The following is a 25,678-nucleotide window of genomic DNA, read 5'->3' on the forward strand; positions in this document are numbered from 1 at the left end:
CCCTTTCTGCAAGCTTGGTGTTTGAGCTCAGGCCTATGAGGAGTAGTATGAACTCGGTGAAGAAGGGAGAAAGGGTTCCAAACAGGCGTTGCATGTGTGCAAGTGGTGAGGTGAGAGGTGGTTGTGGGGCCTTAAGAACCCCGTGTGGCTGCAGCCTGGCAGGCAATGGAGATGGGGTCTTACAACGCCCATGCAGCAGAAGAGCCAGCTCCCACAGGGTGACCCTGTGGGCCATCTTGAGCAGCTCAGTTTTATTCTTAGTAGAGTGGAGAAGCTGTTGGAAATCCTTAAGCTTGAAATGGCATGATTCAATTTATGTTTTTAAAAGATGGGTTGTGCTTGCTGTGGGGAACATGGGTGAGAGAGGGCCAGTGTGGATGGAAAAACTGGTCGTGTGTCTTAATCAGCGTGGCCCTTGCGGCGAGAAGGGCAGATGTAATCAGTGTAAGTGGAACACTGGATTGAGGATAAGGGACCGGGAAGAACGAGGATGGCTGCTTGTTTTCCGGCTGGAAACTGAGCAAAATGAAAGAAAGAAAGACTTTCGCTCTTATTCTCTTTTGATTTGTGGGCTTTAGTGATCCCTGGAGTCTGTGCTTGTGATGAGTAACCAGGTGATCGTTCTGTTCCTCCTTCTTCCCACTGTCCCTCCTCCACCACCACCACCACCAAACAGGTCGCTGGTGAGAGGAACAAAGGTGGCCAATTCCGACATCTGTAAGGAAGTGACCAACGGAATCACTCAGGGGCCGAAACCGGACGGCCCGGAGGCTGCAGGTGGAAGTAAGAACTACTCCAGCACCCCTGTCTGGGCCACAAGTAGCCGGCCTCCACCCCTGCAGGAATCCAAGCTGGAGCCATCTGGGGACTCACCCAGAAAGGCCCCAAGGCCCCCCGTCCTGCAGACTTCCAGCACCATCACCCTGCAGGCCGCCAAAGTCCAGCTGGAACCGAGAGCACCAGTCTCAGGCGCACTTTCTCCATCCAGAGAAGAGAGGGAGAGGCCCGCAGCTCCCCCGCCAGCCGCCCTCACCACCAGGCAGTCTGGCCTGGGAAGCCAAGATGTCGTGAGCAAGGCTGCCCCCAGGAGGATCTCCACAGAGAGCCAGAGGGACACAACAGCCCCCAGATTTGAGAGCAAGCCCCAAAGCCAGGAAGTCAGTGAAGATCAAACAGTCAAGTTCAAGTGTGAGGGTGAGGAGAGCTACCTGAGGTCACTGGCACCCACATGGTAGCCCCGGGGTGGTCACTCCCTTCCTTCAGCACAGTGATCTGAGCCTCCCGTATCCACCATCCCCTCGGACTAGGGCCCCCACCCTGGGAAGGGGTCTCCCATCAGGAAGGACTCAGTCTAATAATTCCCCTTGTTCTGGAGAAGCACCCAGCAGTGGTCCACTTTTTAGGGTTGGAGACTCATCGGCCCTGAACCCTAATTCTGACTACCCTACACGGCAAACCCATCATCACCACCTCCACCAAAACAAGCCTCAGGGTCTCCTTCTGTTTCCTCCCTTCTGCTGCCGATCTGGAGAACTGGCTTGTCACCCCTGTGACCTTCCTCCCCAAGGACCCTGCCTGTGTCTTAGGGATGTGGAGCAGAGGGTAGAGGGGTAAGAAAGCAGTTCATGCGGGAGGGCAGCTGTGCATCAGACTGAGCTTGTCCCTTGGGCTCAGTCCCTCCCTGCCGTCTACCCTACGCCTACCCTACAAGTACTCTCAGGGGCCTTATGTCCTTCATCTGGCCTTGTAGTTTCAGGGATCCCCAAGCCCGAAGTGACCTGGTTCCTGGATGGTGCCCCCGTGAGGAGACGAGAAGGCACCGTTGAAATTTATGAAGACGGGGGTTCCCACTACCTCTGCCTGCAGAGAGCCCGGGCAAGGGACAGCGGGAACTACACCTGCACAGCCGCCAACGTCCGAGGCCAGGTGTCCTGCAGCTGGACCCTCCTGGTGAGAAGTAAGTACCTTCCTCACCCTGGCTCTCGGTGGGAGGACTTTCTTTTTTGTTTTGTTTTGGTTTTTTGTTTTCTTCTTTTTTTTTAATTTTAAAAAATTTTTATTCTTTTTTTTTTCTTGTTTATTTGCTTTTGTGTGGGAGGACTTTCAGGGGGTGCATCATGCACCACACAAGTGTCCTCTCTTGCAGCCCCCTACCCACGGTGTGCCACCTGGCAGAAACATTGTCCCCACCCGCTTGCCAAGGCCAAAGTCATTGCTCCAGGACAGTGGTTCCCAGTGAGGAGTTCACATCAGAATCACCTCAAAATAAACCCGCCCAGGCCCCACACCCAGCCCGGTGCGCACTCCCCTTTCTAGGTTCTTTAGCTGTCCGAGGGTGCCATGACTCACTTTGGTGACCGCAGAGAACCAAATGGACGCACTTAGAGTATGAGAGATGATGTGGGCTCCCGCATCTTTTGGGTTTATTGTAGTATCTGTTTATAAAAGTAATGCATGATCGCTCGTGGTGAGGAATTTAAACAATATATAATCTTATGACTCAGAAATGAATGATGTTTTCGGGTTTTAAACCAAAATCTGCATCGTGCTATATGTACCCTGCTTACCATTCTAATCTGCTCGTGTTACTTAGGCATCTTTCTATACTATTTCTTTCTATATTTTTAATGTTATTTGAGAACATGATTTTTAATGGCCATAAAATAGTTCATAGAATGATGTTTAGACATGGCCTTGTTGTTTCCATTTAGATTGTTTAGACTGTTTCCATTTTTTCACTACTGTAATGCTGTGTTAAATAGCCTTGCACCTATCTGCCTCTCTATAAAATTTCCCCCTCACTTTTGATGCTATATAGGGGCCTTAGACCCATGTCATTACTACTGAGGAACTTATGAAACCACAGGGGTGGAGTCAGCAAATTGCAGGCTTTTGGAAACTCTATGGGACAAATAACCACCTACTTTTTGAACACGTCAATTGTAAGCAAAAAGGAAAGGAGGGGACAACCTGTAGGAAACTTCAGTGAAAAGGCATGTAAGAGACACTAACAACAGCAATACATGGATTGTGCATGGATCCTGACTGAGACACCTTTTTAAAAATTTTTTTATAAGAACATCAGGAAAATTTGAGCATTGACAAGATATTCAATATAAAGGAATTAGTGCTATTTTTAAGATATGATGTTAAATCTTGTGAGTTTTTTTTCAAAGTCCACATATTTTAGAGATATAAGTTATTTACTGGCAAAATGATATGGTTTTTGATATTTGCTTCAGAAATAATCTGTGTTTGGTGGAACTCAGTGGGGTAAAAATGAAATGAGATAGGCTATTAGTAAAGTTGAGAAACAGATCTTTGACAATTCACTGTACTGCTTTCTCTACTTTTATATGTGTTTGAAATTTGCCAAAATAAATGTTTCAAAGAAAGAAAAAAAGAAAAGAATTCACTGGTTCATCCACACAGTAGAACATCATGCAGCCAGTGGAACAAATGTGCCTGACCTGGGGACTCTGCTGGTGAAACCTGTCCAAGATATGTTAGCACAAGGGATGAGCCAAGAGCAGAGAGGGCCATGTCTATCATAGACTGTTTGCATTGAAGGAAAAAAAAATCTATGTACATAATGCAAACTGATGCTTGTGTTTTCATAGACATTTCTGGAAGGGTCCATAGGTTACTTCTAGGAGGAGAAACTGGAGATCCATAGGGAAGGGTGAAAAGTAGTCTTGCTTTTCATTGCATAGTGCTGACTCACTTCTTAATTGGGAATTTTACTACATTTGTTAGTTTCTTTGCCAGAAATATTATCCATGCCTTTGGAGGTGGGAGTGCCTTTAGGCAGAGGTCCCAGGTCCAGGAAATCGAGCCTCAGCATCCAGGGCTCTGTGTTAAGACAGGGGACTCACATGGCATCGTGTCCACCAAAGGGTGAAAACCAGCAGGCTTTGGTTGGAGTGTTAGCTATTATTATTAAAGGGAAGCTGGGTGTATACGCTGTACCTGCAGCAAGTTGGGGGTGAAAGGCAATGTTGGTTTTTAAAGCTCCCACATAGCTGGGACACAGGAGCAGGAACTGGGCATGCCACGAAGCTCACTGTTCTTACCAAGATTCAGCCGTTTGTTTGTTTTTGCATGAAGGCTCCTCACAGTGCTGCAAGCCTTTGGTGAATCTGCAGAGTTCTGAGAAAGCTGACATTGAGTATTTTTGCTAGTGTTCCTGTTGCCCATCTGGAGGAGCGGACTTAGTCCTTAGTCTGCCTTAGTCTTAGTCCTTAGTCCTTAGTCTGCGGTTCCAGAAGTCCTCCTCCTGGACTTCCTTTCTCCTTAGCTGTGCTGAAACGCCTGCAGAAGCCTTCACAAGACACAGGTCCTCTGACGCCTTTTGCTCCCTTTTCCCTTGCACTGCAGAAGAGTTGCCTGGTTCCCTTACCAAGACTTCTCTTTCCATCACCACAAAGACCGGGTCTGATAATGATTTCCTCTCTCACCATTTCTTCAGTCTGCCCCGCACCCCTTATCTCAAGGCCTCTTCCTCCTCCCTACAAGCATGCTCTGGTCTTCCCTTGGCTGAAAAAAAAGGGAAAAAAATCTTTCTTCTGCTTCACTGCCCCCTTAAATTCTCTTGTTATCTCTCCACTGTATTTCACCCCAAAACTTGCTGCTAGCCCAGTCTCCATGCACAACTTCTGCCTGATAATAACAGCTAACACCCCATCAAAAGCCTGTTCAATGTGCCAGGCTTTGTGCTAAATGCTTTACTTGCAGGGTTCCATTTAGTTATCCCAACAGTCTTAGGCTGTTTTCCAAAGAAGAATACTGAGCTGTAGTGTCACTTCACTACACTACATGTGACTTGTTCAAGGTCACATGCCTTGTAAAAAATAGCATATTCCTAATCCACGTTGGTCTGACACAAAAGCCCATATTGTTTTCGGTGACTCCCAAAGGCATTTCCCTGATGAGGGAATTTGATGCCAGCCAGGGGAAAAGGGGTGGAGGTGGTGCCTCCCCACACATGTCCAGATAGGCTGTCCATCCCTTCCCTCAGTACCAGCTCCATTCAGATACATCATCATTCTGACTTGCATCTGCCCTCCCACTGCCTGCTCTCCCCTTAGGGGAGCTCTGGTCTGGAGGAGGAAGTACGGATGTAGAGTCAGAGAGTTGGGTGTGAAGCCTCACTTCACCATTGGGCTGACTAGGGGAAATTAACTTCATCTGTAGTGAGGAGGGTATAGCCCAGTGGTAGAGTGTGTACTTAGCATACATGAGGTCATGGGTTCAATTCCCACAATACTTCCATTTAAAAAAAAAACTAACTACTAATAAAGAAATGGATCCAATTACCTCTCAAAACAAACAAAAAATCTTAAAAAAAATTTTTTTGGTATAATTTTCTTTTTTTTTAACATTTTTTATTGATTTATAATCATTTTACAATGTTGTGTCAAATTCCAGTGTTCAGCACAATTTTTCAGTCATACATGGACTTATACACACTCATTGTCACATTTTTTTCTCTGTAAGCTACCATAACATTTTGTGTATATTTCCCTGTGCTATGTAGTATAATCTTGTTTATCTATTCTACAATTTTGAAATCCCAGTCTATCCCTTCCCACCCTCTGCCCCCCTGGCAACCACAAGTCTGTATTCTCTGTCTATGAGTCTATTTCTGTCCTGTATTTACGCTTTGTTTTTGTTTGTTTGTTTTTTAGATTCCACATATGAGTGATCTCATATGGTATTTTTCTTTCTCTTTCTGGCTTACTTTACTTAGAATGACATTCTCCAGGAGCATCGATTTTGCTGCAAATGGTGTTATGTTGTCGGTTTTTATGGCAGAGTAGTATTCCATTGTATAAATATACCACTTCTTCTTTATCCAGTCACCTGTTGATGGACATTTAGGCTGTTTCCATGTCTTGGCTATTGTAAATAGTGCTGCTATGAACATTGGGGTGCAGGTGTCATCCTGAAGTAGGGTTCCTTCTGGATACAAGCCCAGGAGTGGGATTCCTGGGTCATACGGTAAGTCTATTCCTAGTCTTTTGAGGAATCTCCACACTGTTTTCCATAGTGGCTGCACCAAACTGCATTCCCACCAGCAGTGTAGGAGGGGTCCCCTTTCTCCACAGCCTCTCCAGCGTTTGTCATTTGTGGATTTTTGAATGACAGCCATTCTGACTGGTGTGAGGTGATATCTCATTGTAGTTTTGATTTGCATTTCTCTGATAATTAGTGATATTGAGCATTTTTTCATGTGCTTATTGATCATTTGTATGTCTTCCTTGGAGAATTGCTTGTTCAGGTCTTTTGCCCATCTTTGGATTGGGTTGTTTGTTGTTTCTTATTAAGTCATATGAACTGCTTATATATTCTGGAGATCAAGCCTTTGTCGGTTTCATTTGCAAAAATTTTCTCCCATTCCGTAGGTTTTCTTCTTGTTTTCCTTCTGGTTTCCTTTGCTGTGCAGAAGCTTGTAAGTTTCATTAGGTCCCATTTGTTTATTCTTGCTTTTATTTCTTCTAGGAGAAAATTTTTGAGATGTATATCAGATAATGTTTTACCTATATTTTCCTCTACGAGGTTTATTGTATCTTGTCTTATGTTTAAGTCTTTGATCCATTTTGAGTTGATTTTCATATATGGTGTAAGGGAGTGTTCTAGCTTCACTGTTTTACATGCTGCTGTCCAGTTTTCCCAACACCATTTGCTGAAGAGACTGTCTTTATTCCATTGTATATTCTTGCCTCCTTTGTCGAAGATGAGTTGACCAAAAGTTTGTGGGTTCATTTCTGGGCTCTCTATTCTGTTCCATTGGTCTATATATCCATTTTTGTACCAATCCCATGCTGTCTTGATGACTGTAGCTCTATAGTATTGTCTGAAGTCTGGAAGAGTTATTCCTCCAGCCTCTTTCTTTCTCTTCAGTAATGCTTTGGCAATTCTAGGTCTTTGATGGTTCCATGTAAATTTTATTATGATTCGTTCTAGTTCTGTGAAATATGTCCTGGGTAATTTGATAGGGATCGCATTAAATCTGTAGATTGCCTTGGGCAGTGTGACCATTTTAACAATATTGATTCTTCCAATCCAAGAGCATGGGATATCTTTCCATTTTTTAAAGTCTTCTTTAATTTCCTTCATCAGTGGTTTATAGTTTTCTGTGTATAATTCTTTCACCTCCTTGGTTAAGATTTATTCCCAGATATTTTATTACTTTGGGTGCTATTTTAAAGGGGATTGTTTCTTTACTTTCTTTTTCTGTTGATTCATTGTTAGTGTAGAGAAATGCAACTGATTGAAAAATTCAGCAAGGTTACAGGTTACAATATTAACGTTCAAAAATTTTTTAACTTCAGCAGTAAAAGGAGCTAAAGGTAGCAGTCTCATGGTATTGTCACAGTCACACCTGGAAAAGTACCCAGGAAGCCTTCCAATATTTTTTTTTGCCCTTAAACCTTTGCAGTTTAATATAGTTTCCCCCTCATCACTGTATTGAATAATTTCTCTTGAAAAGCACCAGTGAGATGTCTTCTAATCAGCAAATATAGTTGCCTTTTCTCAGCTGTCAGCCACCTTGACTTTTCTGCACCATGTAGAAGAGATTATCCATCTGTTAATTATGGTCCCCAGTACAAGATGCTCCCTGACTCACTGATGTAGAAGGCTTGGGGAAAGTCCAGCCTGGTAATTCTCAGCTAGAATGTTCATCAGGATCCCGGGGGGACTTAGTAACGCATCGTCCCAGGCCCCTGGTGGCTCTGAGCCACTGGCCTAGGTTGGAAAACTAGAACCTATGTGAGTCTTTGTCAGGAGTTGGAAAAAAGTTCTAATTATTTAAAGTTGAAACTTCCTCACCAGTGGACATGTGGTCTCTACAAGTAAGAAGAGATTCATAAGCGTGTGCAGGGTCGGATGGGACAGGTTAAAGACAATCAAAGACACCAGAAAATAGAATAGGACTAAGAAAGGGGGAAGAAGGTGCTCTGGGGATGCTCCAGAGTAGTGAAAGTCAAGACAAGGTGAAGGGCACCCGTGTCTCAGAGGAGAGGAGGCTGGCCCAGGTCTTGAGCACCCCCAGACCTGGGGTGTTTGGTGACAGTAGAAAGGCCCCTGCCAGTCCCTCTGCCTCAGGCTTCAGGTCCTTACAGCAGGGGTGCTGCCTGCTTCCTTGTGTGATGATGGGTAAGGCAAAGCCGGGCCGCCGAGGAAGCCCTGGGCACCCAGGGCAGTGAGGTGTCTGCAGTCAGTCACCAGAACCAGCCAGCTGTGACCTGAGACAGCCTGTCTGTTCTTTGCGCTCACAGGGCTAACGGCGAAGGAAGTGGCCCCCTCGTTCTCCAGTGTCCTGAAGGACTGTGCCGTCATTGAGGGACAGGACTTCGTGCTGCAGTGCTCGGTGCAGGGGATCCCAGTGCCCCGAATCACTTGGCTGCTCAACGGTGAGTTCCTGCAGCTGCAGCCCCCCAGGCCCTTTGGCTCTGCCTGCACTCTCACTTGACTTCCCCACTTATCACTCTAAACCATTTATGCACAAGAAGGAAGCACAGGTCCAGAGAGAGCATGGGACCTGGGAGTCTGCTATCCCCTGGCCATGGACACTGGACAAGTTTTACTCCCATCTGCGCCTTCCACTCCTCTTCTGCACAACATGCCTTCCAGATGGCAATTGTGAAAATTAAATTAGATCCTTTATATAAGACAGTTAATGAGATGCCTGGCACATAGGTGCACAAGCAATTTAGTTCCTTTTTATATGACAGGCTTATAGTAGGCCCTCAACAAATATTTTTGAGTGAATAAATGAAAAAATAAACCAATAAATTAATGAACCACAGTAGCAGTTGCTTATGGGATCTTGCCTTTGATTTAGTGGCAGGTGATTTGGGGGGTTCATAGAGCAGTAATTCTTTTTAATGTTAAAATCCTATAGAGACATGCCAACTCTTTTTTTGCCAAGTCCTTTAAAAAATAATTATTATATATTATAACCCTTCTCTTTTTAAAAGAAGTCTTTCCATTCCAAAAGTATGGGAGAACTCTATTATTAGAACTGAGAACAATCCATACAGTTGATGTAATGGAGCGGGGTCTGTTTGGGGATCCGCACAGAGGATGCAGGAAAATCTGCCAGGAGTAGGAGACGAGGATATTTGGTTGGTTGGGTGGTTGGATGATCTTGGACACCCCACTTTACCTCTCTGGGTGTCGGCTTCTTTATTGGTGAGGAAATGGGCTGGAATAGAAGGTTTGGGTCTTGGCCAGCTCTCACAGCTGATGGAATAGGCTCCTTAAGGGAGCAGCGACCTGTTACCTGTGCACCAAATAGCCCTCAGTCATTTCTGTGCCATTGACCTCATCCATATAGTTTGCTTAGACTTTGCTAGAAATATGACCTTCAGTCAGTGAGAGAAGATGTCTTGGAGTCTTCCTCAGTGTGGTCTTCTTGGGCAGAGAGGTGAGAATTGGGGTCTCCCTCTGCTCCCCCCTCACTATGGACAGAGCTCCTGTCGGATCCCATGATTGAGGGGATGCTGGAACAAAGCATGGATGTTAAGGCTAGTCATGGATCTGAGTAAGAGCGTTTCCCTTCTGTCTGGCTCAGAGTTCAGACCAGGAGTCAAGAAAGGTTATCTATAAAAGGCCAGTTGCAGCTTTGCAGGCCACAGTCTCTGTCACAACTACTCAAGTCTGCTGTTGTGGTGCAAATCACAGCCAGAGACGATACATAAGTGAGTGAGTGTGGCTGTGTTGCACTACAACTTTATTTATGAATACAAATGTGAATTTCATATAATTTTCACACATGTCATGAAATATTATCCCTTTGATTTTTTTCCATCATTTAAAATATGTAGAAGTATTCTTAGCTTTCCAGCTATACAAAAACTGGCTGCAGGTGGGATTTGGCCCACGAGCAGAAGTTTGCTGACCTGTGGTCTATACCTCTCCAGACTGAAAAGCAACCCACATTCTTATCCTTGGTGAATCTTGGCATTTTCACACTCTTCCCACTAGAGGGTGATCGTGCACAAATCAGGGACCCTTGGCCTCCCTCTCTGGTCTTACCAGTCTTGGAGCTGGGCATTCTGTGTCGCCCAATTCTGAATGCCCTGGGCCAAGAGCTCCTTTCTGGGGCCACCATTCTACCCCATGCTTGTGGACCGATATGAGTCATTTTCCAGTGAAAGGAGAGCTCTCAAACAGCTTGTCGGCGCAAGTTTCGACAGTAGAGGCACTTTGACAGCAGTTATGGAATGTACTGGTATTCTCAAGGAGGAGAGGTTTTAGGGTGTCATTTTCACACACAGTCACACATACACACACAGAACGGTGTCCAGTCCTCTCAGTAGCCGGCCCCTGGCCCCTGGCTCTCCCAGCCCCCAGCCCCACTTTTATGAAGTGCAGTCAGGCCAGTGGAATCTCTCCCCTCCGGCCCTGTGGCTTGCTTGGCAGGCTCTGCTAGACTGTCATGGAGACGTGAAGTGTTGCTATGTGCAGAAGAAAACACTGCATTGCAGGGAGAGGACCTCTTTCTGTACTTTCTCCCTTTTCCACTGTGCACCCCCAGTTTTATGAAGTGCAAACCAGGACCTTGGGGCTGACAAAGGAAGAAACTGACAGTTGCTTCCTATATGGTGAACAGACACATTCCTGCTCTAAGGCCAGAATCTTCAGTAATGAGATTTTTTCTTTTCCTGGAAATGAAAGCCCACATCCTGGAATGATAAGTCCCAGGAACATACAGCATTAAGGAAACCACTGAATTTCATAGCACACACTTCTTTCTCCACAAAGGATTTTATGTGACCTGAATAAAGGGCCTCTCATGCAAGGGTCTCTTGGAAGAAGAGGCCAGAGTCGTTTTTAGTTCCCTGTGTTTATCTGTTCTATGAATCCTAAAATGTACTCATTGCAGCATCAGGTTGAGGGTGCACAATTGCCTCTGATACATATCCGCAGTGGGAAATGGGATGATTGTTTCTAGAGACATCTAAAAGGAGCCAGGAGCCTCATGTTCAGTCTAGGGGAGCTCTGTTCTGCCTGAGGCTGGGCTATGGGCCAGATGACCCTGTAAGATTCTTTCCAGGCTCAGAATTCTGTGAAATCTAGGATGTGGATTTGGGGACTCTTTATTTAAACAAAATGCACAGAACTATGTCCCTTCTTGTCCTTCATTCTAAATGCCTCCAAAATCTCTCTGCCAAGTCCTCCCAGCCCCAGTCTCACTCCTTCACCCCACACAATCTCTCCCTCTTCTTCCCTCCCTAGCACCTGTCTCTTTCTCCCCCCTGGACCCTTCAAGCCTCTGTCCAGCTGGCTTGGGGCAGGAGGGTCCTGAGCAAATATGGGGAACAGCAGCATCATGACAACAGCAGCCCTGATGAGGACAGGGTTCCCATCCCCGCCACCGTGTGCTCCCTGGCCTGAGCCTCCCTGTGCTTCCCTCTACAGAGCAGCCCATCCAGTACGCTCACTCTACCTGCGAGGCTGGTGTGGCTGAGCTCCACATCCAGGATGCCCTCCCGGAGGACGATGGCGTGTACACCTGTCTGGCCGAGAACACCTTGGGGCAGGTGTCCTGCAGCGCCCGGGTCACTGTCCGAGGTAGGAGCCTCTGGGCACCTCTCTAGCAGCATCTTTCCTACGAACACATCTGCTCTGGGGAAAGGGTACTGCTCCTAAAGGCAGGCAGGTGGAGGCGATGCCCTCCGGGAGCTTACAGTAACCAGGCTCTGCTATGGGAGATGGACATGAGTCCAATACCCCATACCCTCACCCCACCGGGGCTGCGGGAAGATGCAGGGGAAAGAGGCAAAGACTTTCTTAGCTCAAAAAGCTCCCAGTCTGGTAGGCAGGAAACCACACACACTGAAAGACGACATATCCCCATAGGAACTGAGCTCTCACAAATGACCCCCCATGTGTTGGGCGACACTGGGTTACAAGTGGTGGTACTGAAGCTTCCAGAGGGTCACAGTCTATCCCCCTTTTCCTTCTGCCCCTGCTCCTCCCCTCTATCCAGGCTTGTTCTGATACATCACCAGCCTGGTGTCCAGCAATTGAATTATCATGGTCATTTATTTATCAGCCCTAAGCACTTAGTCCCAGGAAGTTGAGGGGGAGCCACAGACTTAAGACAGATCTGTCTGCACTGTGGTATCAGCCGGTGTGGTGACAGTGCTGGGGAAGGGTGTTCAGGTGGGCCTGACTCCCACCCTCAGCCGGGCCTGGGCCCCCAGCTCCCGCGTGTGACTGGGGCCTGGGTGTTTGGACCGGGTGCGCCATGCCCTGCTGCCGGCAGACTAGCAGGAGACAGGCCTCCTCACTCTGTCCCCCAGGGTTCTGTCCCCCAAGAGCCCTGGTGGGGGGGCAGGGGTGGGGGGCAGTGCTCTTCCTGCCTCACACGGAGGGTCTGGAGGTCTCAAGAAGTCAGTGTAACTGGCCTAAGCACCCCAAGCTAGTGGGCCACGCTCGCCTTTCGAACCCAGATCTCCAAGCCCCTGCTCATCCCTTGGCCTTACCTTTCTCCAGAGTGTGAGTCCCCTGGTCCCAGTGTCACCCTCTAGGGATAAAGGATGGCACTGATGGAGAGCACAGCTGCCATTGGCTCAGGGAGGCTCTCTGCCAAGGCGGGGCACACTCCCAGACTCTCTGATTCCTCCGAAGTGCCTGGCAAGGAGTCAACACCTGGAGACTGGCACCCCTCCCCACTTGGGTCACAGCATTCTGGTCTACACTCCAGCCCCTTTCTCCTCACAGATCTCTCTCCTGGCTCGTTGAGGGGCCTGGGGAGATTGTGGTAATGATACTCAAGAGAAAAGGAGAACAGATCGGGCCAGGGAGCCACTCCTACCTTCCCAGCAGGGGCCCCCTTGGAGGTCCACGTGGCCTCCCCCAAAGCTTATAGCCGTGGAGAGAGCCAGGAGGTGCGTGATGGGTCTGTGGTCTGAGACTCCCTGCTGGCTCCAGCCCACCCCCCACTAATCCAGAGCCTGTCCTGGGCTGCCCATGTTTAGACTGGATTGAAGAGACCAGCTGAGCTAACAGCCCTACTGGGGTTATGAAGGATCAGGAAGACTTTGGGGCTATCATCCTTGCCCCCAGGTCTGTGGGAGGTGGGGGGGGCCTGAGTGATAGCCCATCCAATCATGTTTTAAAGCAGAAACAGAGAGGTCCCCGGCAAGAACTCTGCCAGAGCCACTTGGATCTGCCCTGAGAACAGCCCTGTGTGAGTGAGAACCCCCTCCCAGTGTGGGGATTTACTGGCCTGTGAAGGCCAAACAGAGGCTCAGATACCATAAATGGTGAGAGACTCGGCCACGCGCTCGGGCCTGCAGCACCGGGGCTATCTGTGCAGGGAGCGGGCAGGCCGAGCCTGGCACAGTGACACCCCTGGCTCCGCGCCCCAAGGCAACCCGGGAGGCTCCAGGCCACGTCCCACACCACCCTCAGCTGTGGAGTTTTTCTGACTTTATTGGCAGCTTCTTTGGCTCCAGTCTCTGGGCAGCTCCAGGGGCAGGAGTGACTGCAGGGGCGTTTGTCCCCTTCTGTGCTGACCACTGTCTTGGCCTCTCCCTCAGCTGCCCAAGCCTGGCCTTTCTGTCCTCTCCGCGTGGCACCGGGCCATGGCTGGAGTATGGATGTGGAGCAGACCGCATGGTGTGGGTCCTGCCCACCACTCCCTAGCCCTGTTCAGCTCTCCCCACCTCAACTGCCTCTTCTGTGAAGTGGGGACACTGACAGTCACCCCCAGTGCTGTGAGGATTGATTTAACAAACAGACAAGCATCCTCAGAACGTGGAAAGTGCTCAGTGAGTGTGGGCTGGCATGACGATTGTCCAACACAGCCCTGACCTTTAGACAAGATGAAATCGTCCAAATGGCCAAGTCTAAGCAGCGGCCACACCAAAGGATCACCTTTGCCACAGTGGGTGGTTTTTCTGTCTGTGTGTTCATTTGGTCTGGGTGAGGGCAAGAGAGAATCAGAGACGGGAGATGTAGGGCCAGACACTGAAGCCGTGGTCTCCAGCGCCCTGTTCTGGGAGCTCTGGCCACAAGAGGGCGCCATGCAGCCACGCCTCTCCCTCCTTGGTTTGGTTTCCAGGGAGGAACAGGTTCAAGGGCAGCTCTTGCTGGAAGAGAGCTCAGCTGTACTTTGCTGAAGGCCAGACTTGGGTACTCTTTCTCACTTCTTTATCCTTTTGCCAGGGTTTTGCAATCATCCAGAAATTGCTGGCTTGGCACTCTGATGGGAGTTCTGTGGCCTCTTTCCCCTTCTTTCTCTGCCTTCTCCCCTGTGTAACCCCTTCCTCTCGAAATCTGGCTGACTTCCTCCCACAGGTGTCACTTCCTCTGGGATGAGTTCTCTTACCAGCACTGCGTCCCTCATCACTGTGCTTAGGTATCAACAGGTCTTTACTGAGCCAGGCGTCGTTCTGGTGAAGCTGCTGTGAACAGCACAGACAGGTTCTGCCTTCATGGCGTTTACATTCTGCTGGAGAGACGGGCAGTCACCCACACCTGGCTTAACCAAATACTGACAAGTGCTATTAAGACAGTGAGAATAGAGAGAGGATGGAAGGGATGCTTTCTTAGCTGAGTGATGGAGGAAACCTCATGGGGGAGACGCCTTTTGAGCAGAGAACTGGAGAAAGAGTGCTCCAGGCAGGCCCCACAGCAAGTGCAAAGGCCCTGAGCTGGGAACAAGGTCAGCCTATTCATCGATGGTGAGGCTGGAGCAAAGGGAGTGGGGGACCAAGCGGTAGAGAATGAGTTCAGAGAGAGAGGCTGGGCGACATGGTGCAGGCCTCTAGGGCTGAGGAGAAAGCATTTTATTCTAACTGGGAATTTTTACTCTAATTGCTTGACTGTCTCCCTTGCCAGATTATAAACTCCTTGAAGGCAGGGACCATGTCTTATTCATTATTGCACAGGGCCTGCTCTGTGGGTGTGTGCTCAGTGAATTCATGAAACAGAAACTGAGGTGGGTGAGTCTCCCCAGGAGTGCAGGGGCGTTGCCTCCAACTCCTCCCTTGCCTGGGCCTCAGGGCTCATGGGACCACTCAAAGAACTCACAGGCCAGTTCTCAAGAGCCCCCCAGCAAATATGCCTTCTTTCCTCCTCCCATGCTAAGAAAAAAAGCCCCCAGTAGTTAACAGGCAATGAAAGTCTTCCCTGCTGACCCAGGACAGAGCCTAAAGGAGGGTTAATTTAAATTCCTGCAGGACCCAGGAAGATCTGAGGGAGTGTAAATAGCTCAGTGTATTTACACTGACTCATGATGGTAGTGGGGGCTTCTTTAGGCTAGAATATTTTAATTTATCTCCCCCTGGAATATCTTTGTCAAGGCTAAAATTCTTAAGTGACTAAATTTATTAACCTGCTAATTGTGCCCATTTTAACATAGAGTCTCAGCCTAATGGTTTGTTTATTTAACTGAAAGCCAGCTGGGCCTCTTAAAGGGACCTAAGGACATAAAATGTGAGTGACTTAAAAAACAAAGAGCAAAACAAAACAAAACCTGATTTCTAAAATAAAAACCAAAATTTAATGAGCCTGTTTATTAGAGTATTTGTTTTGATCAAGAGTCCCTTAATGAAAGCTCCAGGCACCAGGGAAGTTAGCCGCTCACTGGACAGTGAAAGCATCAGAAGTTCATTTGGTTTTCAGATGAGTGACAAGCCCTCTGTGGGGCAGCTTTGAGCCCTGACAGCCTCCCACCATTTTGATTGGAAGACACTGGCAGGTCCTTTGGACACTGTAGAATCTGTCCAGTTGGTGTCAGGTGTGGACCTTCCCCTCCATGAGCTTAAAAACACTGAAAACATTTTTCCCCCTAACAGAGGCACTGGGTATTGAACCCAGGACCTTGTGCAAGCCAAGCACCTGCTCTACCGCTGAGCATCCCTCCCACCCCTTGAAAACATTTTTAACACTTATGTTAGCTAAAGAGAAATTTACTGAAGCAGAAGGATGAACATCAGTTTTAACTTGTCTTTCTGTTTGTTTTTTTAAGAACCTTAGTCCACCTGCAACATCTGTTGAAAGTCTTCTAAATTCTAAGAAGGCCAGCAAATAAATGTTAAATTATTTTATAACCAGTACTTTAGCTTTATGTAAGTTGATACCACAGACATGGTGGTGTGCTCCATGGGGTCCTTCCTGTCCCAGAAGTCCTGCTGAGCAATTGTCTGTCCATTTGTGTCCGGGTCAGGGAACTGGAGCCCCATTTTACTAATCGGACAGTTACAGCCGTATCACTGCCTACTTCCACAGCCCTCTGCAGATCGTACCTAGCATTCATTTGCTTCTAAGCACTCTTAATCTCCGTCCTTGTCTTTTCCATCGGGGGGCAGGCCTCCAGCAGGCATCGGGAGGGGACATCGGCTGGTTTGGATGCTGTACCGTCTCGTTCAGAGTTTGAGTGTAACTTCTAAGGCAGGCAGAAGGCTGCAGCCCAGTGACCCCTGCCTGCCAGGCAGCAAGCCTGTCGTCACTGCTGAGAGGCCTGGGGGTGTCAGACAGCAGCCGTTTCCTGTCCTTTTCGTTGCCACGTCTTCTCGTTTGCTTCCTAGGTTCTGGAGAAGTCAGTGGGGAGAAGAGGAGCCAAAAGAGAGAACAAGGCTATGGGGGGATCTCTGTTTGTGCCCACAGAAGTAGACTTTTTGCTGACTCTTCAAGTAGGTTGATTTGGTTAGGAGACGGGCTTCTGTTGGAAGAGAGGTGGCAGGCGTCCCCCGAGATTTGCACGGTGCATAAATGCCCTGCACATGGGGGAGCGGGTGGGCCTCACTTCAGCTGGGTGAGGGTCACCTTCCTTGTTGAGTCCTCTAGAGTCAGCAGTCCTGGAATGCAGGGGAAGGAGGAGGCTAGATGGTGATCCCTAGACCCTGCTGGATTTTGAGCACCAAATAAAGGCAGAAGGGAGGATTGTGCCACCACCTCTCACTTGGTGATTTGCTGAATTTCCATAGTATAACAGGGTTTGGAGTGAATCAGATTTGCTGTTGGAATGGTATTTTGTATTTTTATGAGCAAGTGAAATAGCTCAGGTTCAAAGCTTAAGGAAAACCGTCAGCAGATCTGAGATAAAGGCAGTCATTTTTCCTCCCCCAACTATGCATTTTCAAGAGGTCCTGTGTCTGCCTGCCTGAGGGGTGTGGGGGAGGGATGTTAGGAAGCAGGGGAGAGCCACTGTTCCATGTCCACTTTTATTTGGTGACCCCCGTGGATCCAGGGGTGCCTGTGTCAGAAGTAGGGGAGCTGCTGACAGACAGCCTGAGGCTCTGACAGCAGGACTTGGTCGGAGGCTGTGACGGGAGGTGGTCCCTCTAGTGGGGGCGCTGGGGAGCTCTTCAGGTGGTAGGATACTTCATACCAGCATTCTGTCTCTGTTTCATATTTGTGTCACCTATTTACACACTTTAAAGGGAACATTCCGTAATTTTTTGTTTCAATCTGACGCAAGTCTTGAATGAGCTGGGAGCCTGCTGAGGCCATCTTCCAGGCAGATGATTCAATGTGTAAACACGTGTATTTAATGCAAATTCAGCTCCAGGAACTTGGGGTGCTTTAGAGAGAATCAGGTTGGCTGCTGAAAGTTGACAGGTGGGGAAAATGCTTCTAAGGAGAAATTCAGAATTGTTTTTCCTGCTAAACCCTTAGAAAGAGAGGAGGGACTCAGGGGGAAGAACAGGAGAATTACTGAGTGTAGAGGGAGACACTGAGATCACACCAGCCCGGGACAGAGGCTGAGGGATTCTTCATTTCAAGCCCAAGAGAAGTCAGAGTCTCGTTCTGAGACTGCAGGTTTGAGGAATGGGATTATACAGATGACTGTATAAGAATTAATGAGAAAGGTAACAAATAGCGCCTGCTGTGTGTGTACTTAACTCTCCAAATAAGAGCTTTTCAAAATCGAATATTGGGTTTACCAGTTAAAGCAGTAAGTGCTTTAAACTAAGACCACTGTCAGTCAGTGTTTTTAATGAGATTGTTTTGACAGACAAAATCTAATCAGTTAGAAAAGCTGGTTTGTTTTATTTAATTCCCACCACAATCCATTTTCCTTTTTTTTTTTTTTTCTCTCCCAAGCAGAAAATAAACAGCCTTTATTTCAGTCTGGTGTCATGACACTGTTTGTATTATCCCACAGCACAAGGCAGCAAGTAGGGCTGAGACTCCAGGTGGGTATGAGGGCCAGGCCCAGGCCCAGAATCTTTGGTAAGGCATGAGCTGGAGCTGGGCTGAGAGCTGGTCTTGGGCCTGGGTGGGCTCTGTGCTCCACTTTCCATTTTTGAATTAACTCCACTTTGTAGATGAAGAAAAACAATGCCCAGAGGTCAAATCAGCTGCCACAACAGCCCGGCTGCCAGCTCTAGGCCCAGCCCAGAGCTTTCTACTTTGCTGCTCTGGGGCTCCAGGAAGTCCTTTGTTTGATACTTCTGCTTCCTCAGAGCAAGAATTGTTTAAGTTTATGACTAGGAACTGTCTTCAAAAACAGTTTCTGATGAGTTAAAACAGTGCAAAAATGGCCAAGGAGGGAAAACTCGGGGGTCTGTTGAGCTGTAGGGTCTGTGTGTCTCTCTCCTTCCTGTTTCCTCCATCCCCCTCCCACATCCCCCTCTCTCCCTCCTCTCCTCAGGCTCCTCTTCCCCTTTCTCAAGTCCTGCTACAGCTTTAGTCTACAGGGTATTATTTTCGCTTGTCCATAACTGCTTATTAGCGTTCTTAATCTCAGTTCTTGTCTTTCCCATTGGAGGGCAGGACTGATCCTTTTGCCTTCCCTCAGAATGAAACAGAGCACCCAGTACCTGGCTGCTCAGTTTAACGGCAGAATCTGTGAGTGAGTGGAGGGTCACTGGCCAGCTGGCCAAGAACTAGAGCAACAGATAAGCCCACTTCAGATCTTTAGTCCTAGGCTAGTAAATCGCGGAGGCTGGGCCTTCCTGGACTCCAGGAAGGTCAGCAGAGCAGCAGGAAGCACAGCTGCAGGGGAAACCTGGGGTATGTTTAGTCTGGCCCCATTTGAGCTGGGTAGTGAGCCTGGCACTGGGTCCCAGGGACCCTTGCTATTGGTGTGCCACAGCCAGTGCCCACCCCTACCCAGTGAAGGAGGTTCAGGTTCCCTGAGGTGCCATGGCTGCTGGGGGCCTCTCACCTCAGACCCTGGCCCACCTACGCCTGCCTCAAACCAGGACTGGGCCAGATGACTGCTATGGCACAACCCCAGAAGATACATCTCCAGGAGAACTCTGGGTGTGAACACGGTGACAGAAAGTTCCCGTGGAATCTGGGTGACTAGCTTTTGTTCTCAGGGTGGTAGAGGGGAGCGTCCAGGCCAGGACCCTGTTGGCCGTGTCAGCCCCGACCTCTTAGGACAAGCCAGCTTCCCTCCCTGAGCCTCAGCTCTGTCCACGGTAAAATGAGGGCACAATCTGCCCAACCGCAGAGGTGTTAAGGATAACACTGAATGAGCTGCAGACATCCTTTAGAGTCCTTTAGAATCCAAGTGCTGAACTTTATATGGAATTGTTACAACGTTATCTCAGTGGCAGCTGACACCTTTCAGATCTCTGCCTGATCAAATATGGATCCTGATTTGAGAGACTTTTCTCATCATAGTTACTGTCAAATTGAGCTTACCCAACCGAAAAAAGTCGGTTGGGTTAGGAAAGGCACAAAACATTTATTCTTATACTTATGATATGCCAGATATTCTTGTAGCTGTTTTACTGTGTTATTTCTTGGAATCATCTGAAACCCTGCAGTGTTTGTCATGTGCTATACTGATGACATATGTGTCACCCATATCACTATTGCGTTATCGTCAATAGTTGGTAACCGTATTCGTATCAGTTTAGAGGAGGGAACACTGAGCTTAGGTTGGGGAACTTGCTTCAGGTTACATGGCTAGAGCTATGAGTTCAGAGCACCTGTTTCCATCTGTCTCTTCTTATTCTAGCTAAGTGCGCAGGACGGTGAGCATAAACTGATACATGGTCTGTCGGCCACAGATGAGCCAGAATAAGTTGTGTGGCTTTGGAATTAAATGAAACACACACCTTGCCCTTTTCACCTGGCTTTCCTTTCTCTGCACTAGTTTTTTCTTTTGTCAAGGGTAGGATCGGGGTCCACATAAGACATTTACCTTCATGGAGAGTTCAGCACAGGCGCCGCTGGAGGTGACTGGCTCCTGTGGAAGAGATGGCCTCTGGACCATCTTGGCCTTGCCGTCAGGAGGCCTGGGTGTGAGCTCCAGGTCTGCCTGTAACTGTCTCTGGGACCTGGGCAAGTCACTTCACCTGAACATGTTCTGGCCTCTCTACCAGTAAGGGGGCGGTGGGGTTGGGGCTGGGGTTTCAGGATCTGAGTGAGGAAGCTGCTTGCCCTAAAACTGCGATCCTCACTGGCTCCTGAATCCCAGCCCAGAGTGTTGTAGGGGGTTGGTTTTCTCCCCCTGTGAAGACTCTGGGGTGGTTGAACGCTGAGGATGACATAGCCACTCACTCCCCCGATTCCCAGCAGCTCTAGTCCCACGTGACCCCCAATGGCAGGTCTGAATACAGATTCTTTCTACACATTCTCTCCCAGTCACTTCCCTCTTCTCTTTGTTCCTGCTGTGGGGCCTCGGGGAGGACAGAACAGGTCAGAGGTATGGGGGAGGTTGGAACTAAATGCTGCCCCAGGCAGGTCCCACCAGTTCAGTCACCCTTACTCATCTCTCTCCTGAGGGAGGGCAGTGAATGTTTGTTCTCAATTTACTTTATATACATCCATGATCTTTTTAAGCAACATATTTGCATTCCTAACAGCATTTGCCTCAGGTCACAAATCCTGTAATCCTGGGGCAAGGGCCCAGTCTCTGTTTGTTCTCTTCTGCTGAGGAGCCCACCCAGTAGCTAAGCCCAAGTGGGTAGGTGTGAGTTCACCCCTGTGCCAGCCTCCCACCAGTGCGAACTTTGATGACAGATAGTCGGACAAAGTATTTTCATGCATTATCTCTTTAAAAACCCCGGGCCCTGTGATGATACTGTTATTACTTTAAATACAGATGAGGAAGTTGAGCTTCAGAGAGAGGCAGTGACTTACCCAAGAAGAGGACCTGACCTCAGATCCTACGTTTCCGCGACTTTCAGAGAACCAGTGAGCTGCCACGTGGAAGGCAGTGCCAGGCTGCCCTCCTAGGAGAGAGAGGCACAGATATGCATTTAGACCTGTAGGGTGACCTGGCTTTACCGAAGCCCCAGGCCAGGACAAACCGGGCAGTAGGAAGACCTGAGAGAGGGTGGGGGCCAAGGAAGAGCTGCCACTGGCTTGAAGGAAAGAGACCTGGAGTTTTTGATGCTCCCTCAGGGCCCAGGAATAAGAACCTGTCTGCAGGGAGCTCTGGGAATCTGGGCACTCTGACTGAGACTGCAGAGAGGCGGGGACAGGGAGGGCTCTGGACAAGTGAAAACATTTTGTCCTTGAGCCTCAAGTCTGTGCAAGACAGGAAATTCCTCAACTCTCCCGAGGCAGCCTGCTTCCCTGGCCACTGCAGCCCAGAGAAAGGCGATCTCTGCATTTCCAGTACTGGGGTCCCTGAACCCACTCCTGGGGACTTCTGCCAAGTCCAGGGCTGCCTGGCTTCCCCTCTGTCAAAGGCAGTGATGCCAGGGGCTGGAGCAGAATGGGCTGGAGAGCGCATCCTCTGGTCATGGACCCTGTCTCCCCTTGCACTGCAGCTCTGTGCCCTTCACACAGCACCTACCTTGGGGGAAAGTGTCCTCCCACCTCCCAGGTCTTGCTGCCCCCTGGGTCTTACAGCCTCTCTGATCCAGAGGCCATGCTGGAAGTGCTCTGTAGTAGGCCGTATTTTGTTTTCTCTGCCAGCAGATAAAAATTCAGTGGCCAGTCTGGAGTTAGGCCTTTCCCTGGTATGTGAAGCACCCTGGAAAGGTATCCCTGCAGGCTTCTTGGAGAAGATCTGTATGTGTGGCCCTAAGCTAATAAGAGCCCCAAATACCACAGTCCCTTTCCCCTCAGATTTAGAGTCTAACTTAGAGATACCATAGCCTCTTTGTCCCTATCCCTTCCCCCTTCCCCCTTCCCCCAAAGACAGAAAACAGAAAGGTGAAAAAGAGTTATTGAAGGTCAAAGCCACCTGGCCTACAGGACAGAGGGCAAAGATCTGAGACAGGGCAGCTGTGAGCTCGTCCTGCTGGGACAAGGCTGTCCTGTGTGGGAAATGGACACCAGCTCAGCCTCTTGGCTGCTCCTTCACTTCAGCTCACCTGAGGCAGGTCAGAGCCCGGCTTGGGGAGGATTCCAGGAACAGTGGGAAGCTCATTTGCTAACCCATCTCCCCAGAGAATGGAGTGGGGGGGTCAGTGGGCAGCCCTGAGCCCAGAGAGTCATTCTAGTTCTTGTCTCTGACTAGCTGGTGTCCTCCCTCCCTCTCTCAGAGAGAAAAATCTTCCCTCCAGGTTTTATCAAGGCGGTATTGCTGTACAACAAACCACATATATTGATGGTGTTTGATTTGAAACCTTCACCACAATTTAGGAAATGACCATCTCCATCACCCTCAAAAGCTTCCTTGTGCCCCTTTACAATCCATCCCTCCAACTTCTGCCCCAAGCAGCCCTTCTGTCACTCTATTTTGCATTTTCTAGAATTTTTAGAAATGGACTCATCCAGTATGTACTCTCTCTCTGCCTGGCTTCTTTCATTCAATGTAATTTTTGTGAGATTTGTCCCTGTTGGAACGTCTGTCATTAGTCCATTTGTTTTTATTGCTGAGTAGTATCCATTATATGACTATATCATAATTTGCTTACTCATTCACTTGTTGATGGGCATTTGGGTTGTTTTCTGTTGGGGGCCCTGACGAGTAGCTGCTATGAATGTTCGTGTGCAAGTCTTTGTATGGATATGTGCTTTCATTTCCCTTGTGTAAATACTCAGGAGTAGAATGAATGGATCATAAATGTGTGTTTAACTTTTTAAGAAACTGCCAAACTGTTTTCAAAAGGCTCTGTGCTAGTGTACACTCCCCCTGACAGTGTCAGAGAGTTCCAGCGCTCCACAGCCTTGCCAGCACCAGCACTTAGGGTGATCGGTCTTCAGTTTTAATCATTCTCATGATGTAGTGTCTTCGGCTTTCAAGGTGCTTAAAATTTCAGGAGATGGCAGTGGAGCATCATGGAAGCATAGGAAATGACAAGGAAATTCCTCAGTTCTGTTTTATGAGAGACATCAAGATATATGGTCGGCCCTCTGTATCCCCAGGTTCTGCACCTGCGGATTCAACCAACTGCATATCACAAATAGAACTAACATATGATCCAGCAGTTTCACTCCTGGGGATATGTCTGAAAAAAACAAACACACTAATTCAAAAGGATGCATGCATCCCAGTGTTCATAGCAGCATTATTTATAATTGCCAAGGTATGGAAGCAACCGAAGTGTCTATCAACAGATGAACGGATAAAAAAGATGTGGGGGTGTGTGTCTGTGTGTATGTGTATATATATGTATGTATATATATGTATGTGTGTGTGTGTGTGTGTGTGTGTGTGTGTGTGTGTGTGTAGGAATACTACTCAGCCATAAAAAATGAAACCTTGCCATTTGCAGCAACATGGATGGACTTGGAGGGCATTATGCTAAGTGAAATAAGCCAGATAGAGAAAGACATATACTGTATGATATCACTTACATGTGGAATCTTAAAAATACAACAAACTAGTGAATATAACAAAAAATAAGCAGACGCACAGATACAGAGAATAAACTAGTGGTTACCAGTTGGGAGAGGAGGAGGGGCAACATAGGAGTGGAGAAGTCAGGGATACAAACTCTTGGGTATAAGATAGGCTCAAGGATGTACTGTACAAAACAGCCAATATTTTGTAATAACTGTAAAAGGAAAGTAACCTTTAAAATTGTGTATTAAAAAGGATTTGTTTCTTAGTTTTAAAAAATTTGAGGAAAAAATTCCAGAAAGGTCCAAAAACCAAAACTTGAATTTGCCACACCCCAGCAACTATTTACATAGCATTTACATTGTATTAGGTATCAGAAGTAATCTAAGATGATTTAAAGTATACAAGAGGGTTTTAGGTTATATGCAAATATCATGCCATTTTATATAAGGGACTTCAGCATCTGCAGAGTTTGGTATCTGCAGGGTGTCTTGGTACCAATCAATACCCTGGAGATACAGAGGGATGACTGTATTGTTAGAAGAAAAAGCAGGATGCCAATCATTGTGTATAATGTGCTATCATTTTATTTAAGAGAAGACAAATAAAAGAGTTTGTTTGTGTTTGTTATACATGTAGACAACCGCTGGCAAGATGAACAAGAAACTGAAAATTGGTTGCCTCTGGGGAGAGACAGTTGCCCAGAGGACAGGGGTAGAAAGGAGATGGTACACATACTCTTTGGACCTTTTGAATTTTATGCCATATGAGTGTATCACTTATTCAAAAAAGTAAATAACATTGAAGAAAAAAAAATATCATAAGATGCCAAGTACTGGCTCCCCGCTGGAAGTTCTCCTGAGGAACCAGAGCCTAGATTTGGCCTGGCCCGACAGGGGCCTCGTCCTTTCACTGCTGGGAGGCAAGAGCACTGTCATGCCAAGCAGGGAATGGGCACGCTTTGTTCCTAGTCCTCTCCAGGGCCTCCCAGACTCATTGTCTGGTCGCGGTTCAGTTTCTGCTGGGAGCCTGAGCCTCAACACGCTTATGTGCCAAGTGGTCATTTAGCCTGTGTCTGTCAGGTGAGTGAATGAGTGCTCCCCCTACATTGTTTGCCACACAGAAAAGAAGAGTGACGAGAAGAGGGAGTACCTCCTGTCCGCAGCCCCCAGCAAGCCCGTCGCACCCCTCTTCCTGCAGGGCCTCTCTGATCTCAGAGTCATGGACGGAAGCCAGGTCACCATGACAGTCCAGGTGTCAGGTCTGTCCCTGCATCCCTCTCCTCGGGGTATATGTGAAAACGAGCATGCTTGCAACGTGGGTTGCTCCCCGACGTCCTGCTCAGATCATTGATCCACCTGAAAATCAGTCTGGGACTGCCAGTCAGTGGCCCCTAGAAGTGGAGCCTCTTGGCCCCTTTTTTCTGCTTTTCTTTGGGCAGATTTTCTGGATTCAAGTTTGAGTGGTCCAGGGTAAGAAGGTGGCAGAGGTGAGGGATTAATTGAAAACATAATGTAGCCAATGTAGCTGGAAGATTGTGAACATTGGTCCAAAACCAGATGCTCTGAGAGCTTCCCAACTCTCGGAAGATAGTCTCAGTTGCTCTGTTCAGATTTTGAGGTGAGGCAATGGAGCAGACATCCTTCTAAAACAGGGGTGGGGTGACAAGAGCATGGGGTGAGCAGCCCAATGTGAGAGGTCACAGTCCTTGCTAGAGGCCAATAAGAAAAGCTGGAGAAGTCTCCTGGCACAGACTTACTGACACACACTCATGCTGGCCTCTGGTCCATCCCGCTGACAGCCTGGAGATCACTCTGTTTTTTCAGTTCCTTTTGAGCTGTAGAAGTGATAAAGATGAGCTGGAAGAGAACCTGTGCACTCAGCTTTTAGGGATCCTCGGATGAACTCCCTGCTCCTGCAGGCTGGAGGCAGTCCTGGGATGATGCAGCAGAGAGCTGGGTCCCTTCCCCTGCACACACTCCTTGCTCGAGTTGATAGGAATCAGAGGCA

General features: G+C 48.1%; 1 protein-coding gene across 11 annotated transcripts in view; it reads left to right on the top strand.

Annotated features, from left to right (window-relative positions):
- The window catches only part of MYLK (myosin light chain kinase), a 247,068-nt gene that overhangs the window by 133,736 nt on the left and 87,654 nt on the right, over positions 1 to 25,678 (top strand). For all 11 annotated transcript variants that reach the window (XM_072964016.1, XM_072964017.1, XM_072964021.1 and 8 more), the window contains 5 exons: positions 677 to 1,194; positions 1,751 to 1,957; positions 8,283 to 8,417; positions 11,431 to 11,583; positions 24,792 to 24,929. In XM_072964016.1, coding sequence (XP_072820117.1) covers positions 677 to 1,194; positions 1,751 to 1,957; positions 8,283 to 8,417; positions 11,431 to 11,583; positions 24,792 to 24,929 — 1,151 coding nt within the window. The remainder of the gene's footprint in view (positions 1 to 676; positions 1,195 to 1,750; positions 1,958 to 8,282; positions 8,418 to 11,430; positions 11,584 to 24,791; positions 24,930 to 25,678) is intronic.

Source organism: Vicugna pacos, chromosome 1, assembly GCF_048564905.1.
Source record: "Vicugna pacos chromosome 1, VicPac4, whole genome shotgun sequence".
Lineage (NCBI taxonomy): Eukaryota > Metazoa > Chordata > Mammalia > Artiodactyla > Camelidae > Vicugna > Vicugna pacos.